The sequence below is a fragment of the Aquarana catesbeiana genome, linkage group LG03 (genome assembly GCF_042186555.1).
Source record: "Aquarana catesbeiana isolate 2022-GZ linkage group LG03, ASM4218655v1, whole genome shotgun sequence".
NCBI lineage: Eukaryota > Metazoa > Chordata > Amphibia > Anura > Ranidae > Aquarana > Aquarana catesbeiana.
The window spans coordinates 623266414-623280123 of record NC_133326.1 but is presented as its reverse complement, the minus strand read 5'-3'; the positions used below and the strand labels follow the sequence as shown (position 1 = coordinate 623280123).

Sequence of the window (13710 nt, the reverse complement as noted above, 5' to 3'; positions counted from 1 at the left end):
CAATCAGATCTATACTAGCGTCCCCAGCAGTTTAGGGTTCCCGAAAACGCAGTGTTAGCGGGATCAGCCCAGATACCCGCTAGCACCTGCGTTTTGCCCCTCTGCCCGGCCCACCCAAGTGCAGTATCGATCGATCACTGTCACTTACAAAACACTAAACGCATAACTGCAGCGTTCGCATAGTCAGGCCTGATCCCTGCGATCGCTAACAGTTTTTTTGGTAGCGTTTTGGTGAACTGGCAAGCACCAGCCCCAGGCAGCGTCAGATTAGCGCCAGTACCGCTAACACCCACGCACGCAGCATACGCCTCCCTTAGTGGTATAGTATCTGATCGGATCAATATCTGATCTGATCAGATCTATACTAGCGTCCCCAGCAGTTTAGGGTTCCCACAAACGCAGTGTTAGCGGGATCAGCCCAGATACCTGCTAGCACCTGCGTTTTGCCCCTCCACCCGGCCCAGCCCAGCCCACCCAAGTGCAGTATCGATCGATCACTGACACTTACAAAACACTAAACGCATAACTGCAGCGTTCGCAGAGTCAGGCCTGATCCTTGCGATCGCTAACAGTTTTTTTGGTAGCGTTTTGGTGAACTGGCAAGCCCCAGCGGCCTAGTACACCCCGGTTGTAGTCAAACCAGCACTGCAGTAACACTTGGTGACGTGGCGAGTCCCATAAGTGCAGTTCAAGCTGGTGAGGTGACAAGCACAAGTAGTGTCCCGCTGCCACCAAGAAGACAAACACAGGCCCGTCGTGTCCATAGTGCCCTTCCTGCTGCATTCGCCAATCCTAATTGGGAACCCACCACTTCTGCAGCGCCCGTACTTCCCCCATTCACATCCCCAACCAAATGCAGTCGGCTGCATGAGAGGCATTTTCTTTATGTCCTCCCGAGTACCCCTACCCAACGAACCCCCCCAAAAAAGATGTCGTGTCTGCAGCAAGCGCAGATATAGGCGTGACACCCGCTATTATTGTCCCTCCTGTCCTGACAATCCTGGTCTTTGCATTGGTGAATGTTTTGAACACTACCATTCACTAGTTGAGTATTAGCGTAGGGTACAGCATTGCACAGACTAGGCACACTTTCACAGGGTCTCCCAAGATGCCATCGCATTTTGAGAGACCCGAACCTGGAACCGGTTACAGTTATAAAAGTTAGTTACAAAAAAAAGTGTAAAAAAAAAAAAAAAAAAAAAACACATACAAAAATATAAAATAAAAAAAAAAATAGTTGTCGTTTTATTGTTCTTTCTCTCTCTCTATTGTTCTGTTCTTTTTTACTGTATTCTATTCTGCAATGTTTTATTGTTGTTATGTTTTATCATGTTTGCTTTTCAGGTATGCAATTTTTTATACCTTACCGTTTACTGTGCTTTATTGTTAACCATTTTTTTGTCTTCAGGTACGCCATTCACGACTTTGAGTGGTTATACCAGAATGATGCCTGCAGGTTTAGGTATCATCTTGGTATCATTCTTTTCAGCCAGCGGTCGGCTTTCATGTAAAAGCAATCCTAGCGGCTAATTAGCCTCTAGACTGCTTTTACAAGCAGTGGGAGGGAATGCCCCTCCCCCCCCAACGTCTTCCGTGTTTTTCTCTGGCTCTCCTGTCTCAACAGGGAACCTGAAAATGCAGCCGGTGATTCAGCCAGCTGACCATAGAGCTGATCAGAGACCAGAGTGGCTCCAAACATCTCTATGGCCTAAGAAACCGGAAGCTACGAGCATTTTATGACTTAGATTTCGCCGGATGTAAACAGCGCCATTGGGAAATTGGGAAAGCATTTTATCACACCGATCTTGGTGTGGTCAGATGCTTTGAGGGCAGAGGAGAAATCTAGGGTCTAATAGACCCCAATTTTTGCAAAAAAGAGTACCTGTCACTACCTATTGCTATGATAGGGGATATTTACATTCCCTGAGATAACAATAAAAATGATTAAAAAAAAAAAAAATGAAAGGAACAGTTTAAAAATAAGATAAAAAAATAATAATAATAAAGGAAAAAAAAAAAAAAAAAAAAAAAGCACCCCTGTCCCCCCTGCTCTCGCGCTAAGGCGAACGCAAGCGTCGGTCTGGCGTCAAATGTAAACAGCAATTGCACCATGCATGTGAGGTATCGCCGCGAAGGTCAGATCGAGGGCAGTATTTTTAGCAGTAGACCTCCTCTGTAAATCTAAAGTGGTAACCTGTAAAGGCTTTTAAAGGCTTTTAAAAATGTATTTAGTTTGTCGCCACTGCACGTTTGTGCGCAATTTTAAAGCATGTCATGTTTGGTATCCATGTACTCGGCCTAAGATCATCTTTTTTATTCCATCAAACATTTGGGCAATATAGTGTGTTTTAGTGCATTAAAATGTAAAAAAGTGTGTTTTTTCCCCAAAAAATGCGTTTGAAAAATCGCTGCGCAAATACTGTGTGAAAAAAAAAAATGAAACACCCACCATTTTAATCTGTAGGGCATTTGCTTTAAAAAAAATATATAATGTTTGGGGGTTCAAAGTAATTTTCTTGCAAAAAAAAATTATTTTTTTATGTAAACAATAAGTGTCAGAAAGGGCTTTGTCTTCAAGTGGTTAGAAGTGTGGGTGATGTGTGACATAAGCTTCTAGATGTTGTGCATAAAATGCCAGGACAGTTCAAAACCCCCCCAAATGACCCCATTTTGGAAAGTAGACACCCCAAGCTATTTGCTGAGAGTCATGTTGAGTCCATGGAATAATTTATATTGTGACACAAGTTGCGGGAAAGAGACAATTTTTTATTTTTTTAATTTTTTTTTGCGCAAAGTTGTCACTAAATGATATATTGCTCAAACATGCCATGGGAATATGTGAAATTACACCCCAAAATACATTCTGCTGCTTCTCCTGAGTACGGGGATACCACATGTGTGAGACTTTTTGGGAGCCTAGCCGCGTACGGGACCCCGAAAACCAATCACTGCCTTCAGGCTTTCTAAGGCCGTAAATTTTTGATTTCACTCTTCACTGCCTATCACAGTTTCGGAGGCCATGGAATGCCCAGGTGGCAAAAAAAAACCCCAAATGACCCCATTTTGGAAAGTAGACACCCCAAGCTATTTGATGAGAGGTATAGTGAGTATTTTGCAGACCTCACTTTTTGTCACAAAGTTTTGAAAATTGAAAAAAGAAAAAAAAAAAATGTTTTTTCTCGTCTTTCTTTATTTTCAAAAACAAATGAGAGCTGCAAAATACTCACCATGCCTCTCAGCAAATAGCTTGGGGTGTCTACTTTCCAAAATGGGGTCATTTGGGGGGGGTTTGTGCCACCTGGGCATTCCATGGCCTCCGAAACTGTGATAGGCAGTGAGGAGTAAAATTAAAAATGTACGCCCTTAGAAATCCTGAAGGCAGTGATTGGTTTTCGGGGCCCCGTACGCGGCTAGGCTCCCAAAAAGTCCCACACATGTGGTATCCCCGTACTCAGGAGAAGCAGCTAAATGTATTTTGGGGTGCAATTCCACATATGCCCATGGCCTGTGTGAGCAATATATCATTTAGTGACAACTTTGTGCAAAAAAAAAAAAAAAAAAAAAAAATTTGTCACTTTCCCGCAACTTGTGTCAAAATATAAAATATTCCATGGACTCAACATGCCTCAAAGCAAATAGCTTGGGGTGTCTACTTTCCAAAATGGGGTCATTTGGGGGGGTTTTATGTCATCTGGGCATTTTATGGCCTTCAAAACTGTGATAGGTAGTGAGGAGTAAAATCAAAAATGTACGCCCTTAGAAATCCTGAAGGCAGTGATTGGTTTTCGGGGCCCCGTACGCGGCTAGGCTCCCAAAAAGTCCCACACATGTGGTATCCCCATACTCAGGAGAAGCAGCTAAATGTATTTTGGGGTGCAATTCCACATATGCCCATGGCCTGTGTGAGCAATATATCATTTAGTGACAACTTTTTGTAATTTTTTTTTTTTTTTTTTTTTTTTGTCATTGTTCAATCACTTGGGACAAAAAAAATGAATATTCAATGGGCTCAACATGCCTCTCAGCAAATTCCTTGGGGTGTCTACTTTCCAAAATGGGGTCATTTGTGGGGGTTTTGTACTGCCCTGCCATTTTAGCACCTCAAGAAACGACATAGGCAGTCATAAATTAAAGGCTGTGTAAATTCCAGAAAATGTACCCTAGTTTGTAGACGCTATAACTTTTGCGCAAACCAATAAATATACACTTATTGACATTTTTTTTACCAAAGACATGTGGCCAAATACATTTTGGCCTAAATGTATGACTAAAATTGAGTTTATTGGATTTTTTTTAGAACAAAAAGTAGAAAATATCATTTTTTTTCAAAATTTTCGGTCTTTTTCCGTGTATAGCGCAAAAAATAAAAACGGCAGAGGTGATCAAATACTATCAAAAGAAAGCTCTATTTGTGGGAAGAAAAGGACGCAAATTTCGTTTGGGTACAGCATTGCATGACCGCGCAATTAGCAGTTAAAGCGACGCAGTGCCGAATTGTAAAAAGTGCTCTGGTCAGGAAGGGGGTAAATCCTTCCGGGGCTGAAGTGGTTAAGTTGCTCCTCAAGGTCTACCTTCTGACTTCCTAATTGACAGAGGTTATAAACCTTTCCTATTCTACAGAAAAAAACATCTGCCTAGAGGTGAACTTTAAGAAAATAATCATGTAAAAAAAAAAAAACTTGAATTATATTTAGCATTTCCCAATCAGATAGTATGTTAATTTAGCAGCGTGTTTGTTAATCTGATTTAGCCAATTCAGTCAAAATAAATGGCAAAACAAGGGAAAGTGAAAGTGCGTTTGTTTTTATTACCAATAAATATACAGTTTCTTTAAACATCTCTTATTTACAATATTTACAAACTACACATTTTTATGACAAATTTGGAAATAAACTAACAAGACATAGACTTCAGTTGCATCCGCACGTATCGACCACCATGTCCTCGTGGTGCTTCAGTGAGATTTTGTTATCTTCATACATCAACATTGACCTTGAACTCATCTTTACTGGTACACAGGAGGAACACTCAACTTTCTCTGAATCAAACATCTTCACCAGACTCTAAAAAAAGTGTAAAAAAAAAAATATTTAAGATAAATATAGCCCAGAATATACTGTATAAAAGACTCGCTGTTCACTTTATAGATTTTTTACGTTATTGTTTTACATAGCATTAACATATTCAACAGTGTTTCAATCAAGGAGAAAGCTGTATGTATTTTTGGGGCACAAGAAGCACATGGGACCCAGCATCATCTGGATACCCAGTGATTTATATTGGTAGCAATGGAATTTGGCAAATACATTTGAATTAAATTATTGTATAAAACATTTCAGCAATTTATTTTTGCAAATTTAGTATTTTCTATGAATAGAGGATTTGCCTTTGAAATGAATATTAGAAAGGCAGGGGGACCCTTAATGGTTTTGCTATGGGGCACAATATACAATTATGTATTTGCAGTGTAATGTCCCTTTCACAGTCATGCAGACACACACAAAGCCAGAATTAGGATGTAAGCTGATTAATCCATGATATGGTTGGATTGTTGGTTGGAATCTAGACTACCTTGAAGATGCTCATGAACTGCGATGAAACAATTATATCACATAACTATTACCAGCTTACACATTAACATACCAATTGGAAAAGATGCCCAAAGACATTACATCTAGCATGATTCTCAAAGTAATGGGAAGGTTGTGTTATAGGACTAAATAGCAACCTCTAATTGACACAGGCTAAAAATGTTCAGCAGCATTTTTTTATTTGCCAAACATGCTGACATCCAGGGCTGGCCCAAGACATTGTGCTGCCTGGGTCCAAGAATGAAATGCTGCCCCCCCCCCCAAAAAAAAATCATGCCCACCAAAAGGGCTGCATTGTGGGGGGAGGGGGTTTAAGGGGCTGCTTTGTGTGTGTGATGGGTAAGGGGCTGCTTTGTGGGGTATAGGGGCACCCCCCCAAAAAAAAAAACAGTAATAACTCTATAAAATATAAAATTTAGAAAATATTATATATACTATTATCTTCCTCTATAACTCACCACTGGACCTGTCCACCAAACACCCACTGTCTGTCCTCAGTCCTCCTGTCACTCCTGTGTCTGTCACGGTCACCACCCTAGAAGATCCAGCCCGCCCTGCGTGAGATGGAGTGCGCTGATGTCTGACATCATTGCGCACACCAGGATCACGCAAGGGATGTTCCCTGGAGGAGACGCTCCGCCTCCTCATACTCATCAGTTTGCACTACAGGCAGCAGTATGAGATGGGAAAATGCCGCCTGTAACGCTCGCAAACTGATGACACACAAAACTACTGGAAAAAAAATCTTGGGCGTCAATTTGCTGCCCCTCTCAAAGTTCCGCCTGGGTCCAATGGACCCAGCGAGACCCATTATATGGTCAGCCCTGCTGACATCGCAATAGGTTTTTGGCATTGGCTGGGGAGTTTTGGGTGTTGTTGGATTTGTTGGAGTTATTTATAAAACTTTACATCTGAATTAAGTGATGTTTTCACTGAAGAGGTGTTTGAAAATCTTTAAAAAGTAAGTGAGGAATCAAGCAGTAAGGTCTGGTAAGTGCTGAGTGATAATTTCAAGAAAAAGGGAAAATATTAAATTGGGATAAGAACGGAATGATAGATCTGTTTGTTTATGGCAAGCATTATGAGTTCATTAGATCAAGTAGTTTTGCAACATTTTTCTTGAGACGATAAATAAAAATGTATACTTTTTTCTTTGACACTTAATTTAAGCGTAGGTCTGGGCAAAAAGAATATACATGGAGTACTTCTATGCAATACATGCACATTTTTTCAAAGCAAAGTACCTTTTGATCTGCCATAAAACCAGTGAGCACCTAACTTCATTTAGTGAGCTGACAGCTGTGACTTTGCAGCATTGAAATTGCAACAGTGTTATCACCCCTGCCCAGTTTTCCTATGCTGGACAACAAAACAGTTTTGCTACAGAGATGAGAAGAGGAGGAGGAGTTCTGTAGCCCATCTGATCAGGGATGACAACATTGCTTGGGATTTTAATGCAAAGAGACACTGTGTTGTCAGCTTAAACATGAAGCTAGGAGTACATTGGGTTTCCGGATGATCAGAAAGTATTTTTCTGTATTTGCTGCATTTTAAGATGTTCTGAATATGTTTTTTTTCTGAGACATACATTTTCATATATCTATTGAGTCAAATATGCTGAAGTAATTTTTCCACATTCTTTACTAAATTAAATGGGTGCTTGTTAAATAATTACCTTGATGAATGCATGATTGGTTGACTTGAAGTTCTCATTCAATGGAATTGGACATGCCCCCTCACATCTGTAAGCATTGTACCTTCTTGGGTAGATGATTTGATTTCCCCATTCGATTTTGTCAAACTCTACCCACATGTCTACCCTTCTGCAGAGCGGTCCACTAGATTCTGTTCTTGTTGGGAGTCCATTGACAAATATGCTGTTTTCAGAAATGTGGTTTCTCCGATGTCTCCTTAGACCAGTCACCTTGGTTGGCCAATCTCTCATGACGTACTTTGAAGACTGGACAGTCTTAATGAGGCTTGGAGAGCCAAAATGGTTGTCAGAGGTCTTTTCCCGAGCAAACACAACTAGCATCACTTTTTCTGCAGAGAAGTGATCTTTATTTTGATGTGGAACTTGACCAGGCTCTCTAACATTACCAGATTCTGTGTGTCGCTCTGTCGTGTCCTCTGCTGCTACGAAATCAGTATTTAGCATTGGCTCCCCATGGTGGATGAAGTACTGGACAATTCTGGTCAAATTAAAGATCTTCCATGAGTTGCCTTTTGCAGCTGAAGGGTTAGACATGAATGACCCCATGAAGAGTTTGTCATGACCGTCCTTGGAATGGTATATCTCCACTGTGATATTGCTTGCCTTTTTGAAAGAGGGAAGACGAATCCGGAGTTCCACCAGCTTGAGCTCGGTGTTGGTTGAGATTGAAGACATATCAAACGACATCTTCCAAAGGTTTCCTGCTTCACTGCAACCTGGATTAATGAAAGAAAGAGTTTAGAGTTCTAAATATGCAAATCTTACCAGTTTCAAATAGTTTTGAAAATATTTTTGTAAATGGCATACAACTTTATTTGAAAACTTGATACCACAAAAATAAGTTACATTGATAGTTGATACCCTGAAAGATAGCTGAACTGATAAAGTTTGACTATACTTCTGAAGGCTGTGTAAACCAGACTTTGTGCCTCTTGCTTAATTTTGCCCAAAATGTCTTAGCTTCATTTCTTTTGCTATATCGTTTTATATTGTTTATGAAAATGTTTGAATAAAAATTTAAAGCAGCTGCATTGTAAATATAAATCATAGAAGAACACTGACAACACAAGCTGATTATACTAGTGAACAGGAGCAGTATTATTAATGACAAATGGGTATGGGAATTGGCACATGCTGTAAAATCTCTTAACCAATAGTGATCATTCTTTTATTTCACAGTAGCACGGATTGATTCCGTCTCTCTGTAAATGAAATAGAAACTTGTAAATCAGTTGGGAACGGTTATTGTAGCATTACTAGCAGATAAATATGATTTTGAGGACAGGTGAATCACATACTGTTAAGAGGTTAAGGATAGTTGTACTTTAAGAAAGTACAGTTTTATTTTTGCCTACCCCATCCCAACCTAAAGTCCCCCCGTCCCCAAGGCTCTAGATACGCTCCTACCTAAATTGGATGTTCACAGCCTGAAGAAATCTTCAGAGCCTTTGGGCAAAATCTAATTTCTCCTGGCTGTGCCTGTGTAGCTGATCCTCTCCTCTGAGACTTCTATGAGGCTGTTCCTGGGCATCTTCTGTATCAGGAGACAGGTGACAGTCCCAAAAAAGTCTATGGGGATTGACAGCTCAGACATGGCTAGGGGAAAGAAATAGTTCAGCTGAAAGGCTCTGGAGATTGCTGCAGGTTGCTGCCATCTGATTCAGGTAAATATACAAATATAAAAAAAAAGGTCCTTTAAAAAAACTAACATTGATTGATAGAAAATATAAAAAATAAGAAATCTGATTAAGCCTAAGTTCACACTGAATGCGAGTTTGAAATCGTGTGAGTTCAGCTGAACTTGCAAGATTTCAAACCGATATTTCAGTCCGACTTTGGGGGGCGATTTGGGAGACATCTGTGCTGGTTCATGCACAGATGTGTATTCAAATCGCCCCCCGAAGTCGCCAAAAGTAGTGCAGGAACTGCTTTTGGGAATCGGTGCATTGCCACAAAGTCGGCGTTGCACGATTCAGACCGTGCCGTTGCTGGCAATAGGCTCCGATTTGGCATGCGATTTGACATGTCAAATCGGCCCGTTGTGAACGAGGGCTAAAGAGCTTCCAGTAAATGTTAAGTTGATTTCATTCATACTAATTTTAAGAAAATATACAACCTCAGAAAACATACAAGACTCGGTTGAATGAAAATAGGAAACAAAGCAAAAAGACAAACAAGGATACAGTAGAATAGACTGGAAAAGTCTTTGCAAGTGGAGTTTGACACTTTAGGCCCAGTTATCAGCAACATTAGAATTTACCCAGGTGTGCCGAGATTATAATAGAATATAACAGCTTAGATATTTTATTGTTAGGATCATAAGCGTGGTCATGAGATAACTGCTCTACAGGTTGTTTGCATGCTAAATTGGTATAAATGTGAATGCAGCTATCCTTGTGAATGGCTAAATGTATTAATAATTAGTGATGTCATGTTCTTGGGCCAGCATTTTGTAGGCTTGTATTGCTGCATTGAAAGAAAGTTCTTGCTACTCAAAAGATTGTGGTAAATCCAACAGTCTCAAATGTTTAAGCATTTGCTGAGCAAACTCTCCAGAATATGCTGTACAGGCATACCCCACTTTTAAGTACACAATGGGGTTTCTTTACTAAAGCTGGAAAGTGCAAAATCAGGCTCACTTCTGCATAGAAACCAATGAGGTTCCAGGTTTTATCACCAAAAATTGATTGAACAAGCTGGGATTAGAAGCTCATTGGTTTCTATGCAGAAGTGAGCCTGATTTTGCACGTTCCAGCTTTAGTAAATAAACCCCATTGTGTACTTAAAAGTGGGGTATGCCTGTAGTTTCATCATCTTTTCTCTCACTTATTTTAGTCATAAATAGCATCTACTATAAAGCATTGATTACAATAAATGGGCTTCTTCTGTTGTCCTAAGGGGCAAAAAATCTTGTACTTGTACTGTACTTTAATGCCTGTACTTTACTTGCACTCATTTGTAGGAGGTTAAATAAACCCAGACTCAACAAAAAACATTTAGACAATTGTCAGAAGTAAGGATGTGTATTGAGCCGACTGCATGCTTTTTCAATACAGGGCTGATGCTGAATACACATAATCTAATGACATAATGAGTGCTTAGCACCCAGCGTCTACATAGTGAGGTCTGCCTACCAGCCATCCATCAGTGCGCTGAAAGAGTAGTGTAAATAAACAAATCACAAAAAAAGGGGGCACTTAGACTGCCTGATTACAGTATTTCGACTCCTCTGGAAAGTGGGAAATGATAGGCAATTTAACCTTACAGATAAAGGATCTTATCAAGAACTAAGCAAATACAGGCATACCCCACTTTTAAGTACACAATGGGGTTTATTTACTAAAGCTGGAAAGTACAAAATCATGCTCAATTCTGCATAGAAACCAATGAGCTTCTAACCCCAGCATGTTCAATCAAGCTTTGGTAATAAAACCTGGAAGCTCATTGGTTTCTATGCAGACGCGAGCCTGATTTTGTACTTTCCAGCTTTAGTAAATAAACCCCATTGTGTACTTAAAAGTGGGGTATGCCTGTATAATACTATTCAAGCACAATTATCACATGCAATAGATAGCTATGAAACAGAAAACACCTAGGGCAGATAAAAATATAAAGATTGGTCTGGATTTTTCATTTATACATAATTATCTGACAAATCAGACATTTTGGCAGCAGTCATCAGACAGTGTATAGAGGAAGGAACCAATGATTCCCTGAATTATCATTATTCCTTCAGATGTGGGCTGTGCATTACACATGCATGACATCATTAATGGTTGTTTCAGAAGCCTCCCAGGTGATCTAGACAGTTGGCAGAATCACCAAAAGTCTGAATCTTTCAGGCCAAGCATACATCTTATGTGACTGTCAACTTTTTTCTATAATATTAATTTATCTGTTTAGGAGGTACAGGCATACCCTGCTTTTAAGTACGCAATAGGGTTTATTTACTAAAGCTGAAAAGTGCAAAATCATGCTCACTTCTGCATAGAAACCAATGAGCTTCCAGGTTTTATCACCAAAGCTTGATTGAACAAGCTGGGGTTAGAAGCACATTGGTTTCTATGCAGAAGTGAGCCTGGTTTTGCACGTTCCAGCTTTAGTAAATAAACCCCATTGTGTACTTAAAAGTGGGGTATGCCTGTATACAATACAGAGTACTGGTTATAGACAACATGTATAGTTTTTCATAGTTAAAAATGTTGTAATCCTGAACAATCTTGATACACTAGAAAGCGATAGAGATTTGCTTAATATAGTGAAAATATGGCAAACTTCCATTAAATTCAGGTACATGCATATAACCCTGTGGGTTGATTTACTAAAAGTGGAGAGTGCAAAATCTGGGGCAGCTCTGCATAGAAACCAGAGAGACTTAGACAAAAAAAGCTATCCCAAAGCACTTATACAAAGAGATCTTTGCATAGCCACTTTTAGACTCCAGCATTGATTGTAAAAATAAAAGTAACAAACAGCACAGTAAAAAGTATAGAATTAAAGATAAATTAATTCAGTTGCAAATCCTAGTGCAGCGCTGCAAAGAAACCAACCAACTTCCTGTTTTTTTGTCAAAGCTTAATTGAACAAGCTGATATTGGAAGCTGATTGGCTACTATGCACAGCTGCACCAGATTTTGCACTCTCCAGTTTTAGTAAATCAGACCCTGTAAGTTCTATCAGAAGTAGATAATGAAATTAAAGTGTGGACAAACGTATTAAACTAACAAACTGAAGAATAGAAAAGGACTTGTCAAGGACTTGTCAGGGAAACAAGTGCCGTGAAAGTGCTAGCAAGGTAGCTAAGACAAAAAAAGAAAAGGAAGGAAATGACAATTCAATACAAAGTTAGAAAATAATTCTGAGTCTCATTGCTGTTTCTAGTCATCTATCTGTGTCAAATATAAGTACATTATGGAGGAAGGTTACACATAGAGCCATGTGTGAGGTAGCTTATGAAGCTTCTAAGCCATTACCTTTACATGGGTATGGAATGGGCAAGGTTGTGTGAGGCCTAAGATGTAAATTGGGCTGTCTTGATTTGGGGAAAATGACTGTCAACTTTTTTCAACCTTTTTTTTTTTTTTACTATGACCTAACCTTAATATAAGAACAACCATATAGTGCGCAATACATGCAGAAGTGTCCAGTTAAGGCAGTTAAGAGTAACAAAAAACATTTCTAATGCTTGATGTGTGCCATGCTTTAAAATTGTTAAACATGCAAAGAGACAGCCCTTACCTGTGCATATATAACAAAGTCACAAGAGTAAAGCCCCATACACACTATCAGATTTTCTGCTGAGTTTTTCCTTCAGATTTACCAAAACCATAAAATATGAGGTCAAACCTTCAATTTGTATGCAATCAGGCAGGCCCTTGCACTACATGGTTTTGGTAAATCTGAAGGAAAAACTCTGCAGAAAATCTGATAGTATGTATGGGGCTTAAGTAAGGTATTGCACAGTAGAAAGAATGACTTACTCTTGGCAGTGAGGCTCAGAACCATGTCGGATTCCTGCAGGACTGGATGTTCCACGCCAGGAAAATCAGTCCTATTTCCCATGATGAGTGACTGGTAAAGCTGCATCATATAGACCGGGTAATCCGTTTTGTGTGAGTGCCTCTTCCAATTTGATGGATTCTGTTCATCTGTATGCCTACCCAAAGGAGTAGCAAAAACGAAGGAGACAAGTGCAAGGCAGATGATGCTGCCAAGTAGAACCATGTCTGCAGTGGACTCTTGCTTGTAGAGTAGATCTGAGCTGAACATTGCCAACTGACTTTATATAGCGCTGAAACTTTTTCACACCTTTGGCCTGTCACACCTAATGCCTATTCATATGAATAGACTGTACATTGTAAGACACAGGTCGGTCTTTGACAGCGTCTGGCTAATGTTTCCTAAATGTTATGTTAATGCCGGTGTCTGAATCTGCTACCTGTTAAGTTTATTCATGACCTGCTCAAGAATAAGCATTCATCAGAGTATCTGTAAATCACATATTCACCAGCAATAGGGTTGAATTAGCATAGATTCATTTACTGTCAAGATAATCCATTAATTCCAGCTGTACAAGTTGATTATTGGTTTCAGTTAACACCTGATAAGTGTTTAGGAGCGTGCAGAATGAAGGTGGCCACAGACCTTTGCGAATAGTCGGTCTCTCCTAAAATTCTTATTTTTTTTTTACATAGAAACTCACACTTAAGTCAGAGCATGGATGTTTCTGCTGCCAGACACCTTAACCACTTCAGCCATGGAAGGATTTGCCCCCATAATGACCAGGCCATTTTTTGCGATACGTGTCTCTTTAACTGACAATTGCGTGGTCGTGCGAAGCTGTACCCAAACAAAAGTGATGTTGTTTTTTTACCCACAAATAGAGCTTTCTTTTAGTGGTATTTG

The 13710-nt window shown here is 39.7% G+C and overlaps 1 protein-coding gene across 1 annotated transcript; it reads right to left on the bottom strand.

The window, feature by feature from the left end:
* Nucleotides 1-4910: 4910 nt before the first annotated feature.
* Nucleotides 4911-13074, bottom strand: LOC141134039 (nodal homolog 2-A-like). The gene is made up of 3 exons (XM_073623628.1): nucleotides 12786-13074; nucleotides 7267-8021; nucleotides 4911-5063 (listed from the first exon to the last, which is right to left on the bottom strand). The coding sequence occupies exons 1-3, from the start codon at nucleotides 13072-13074 to the stop codon at nucleotides 4911-4913; spliced, it is 1197 nt and encodes a 398-aa protein (XP_073479729.1).
* Between the last annotated feature and the right edge of the window lie 636 nt (nucleotides 13075-13710).

Excerpts from the sequence above, each read along its gene's own strand:
- LOC141134039 (XM_073623628.1), bottom strand. The coding sequence starts at position 13,074 with ATGTTCAGCTCAGATCTACTCTACAAGCAAGAGTCCACTGCAGACATG. Across the intron at positions 8,022-12,785 it reads TCTGAGCCTCACTGCCAAGA|GTTGCAGTGAAGCAGGAAAC; the intron begins GTAAGTCATTCT and ends TCATTAATCCAG. Across the intron at positions 5,064-7,266 it reads CCAATCATGCATTCATCAAG|AGTCTGGTGAAGATGTTTGA; the intron begins GTAATTATTTAA and ends CACTTTTTTTAG.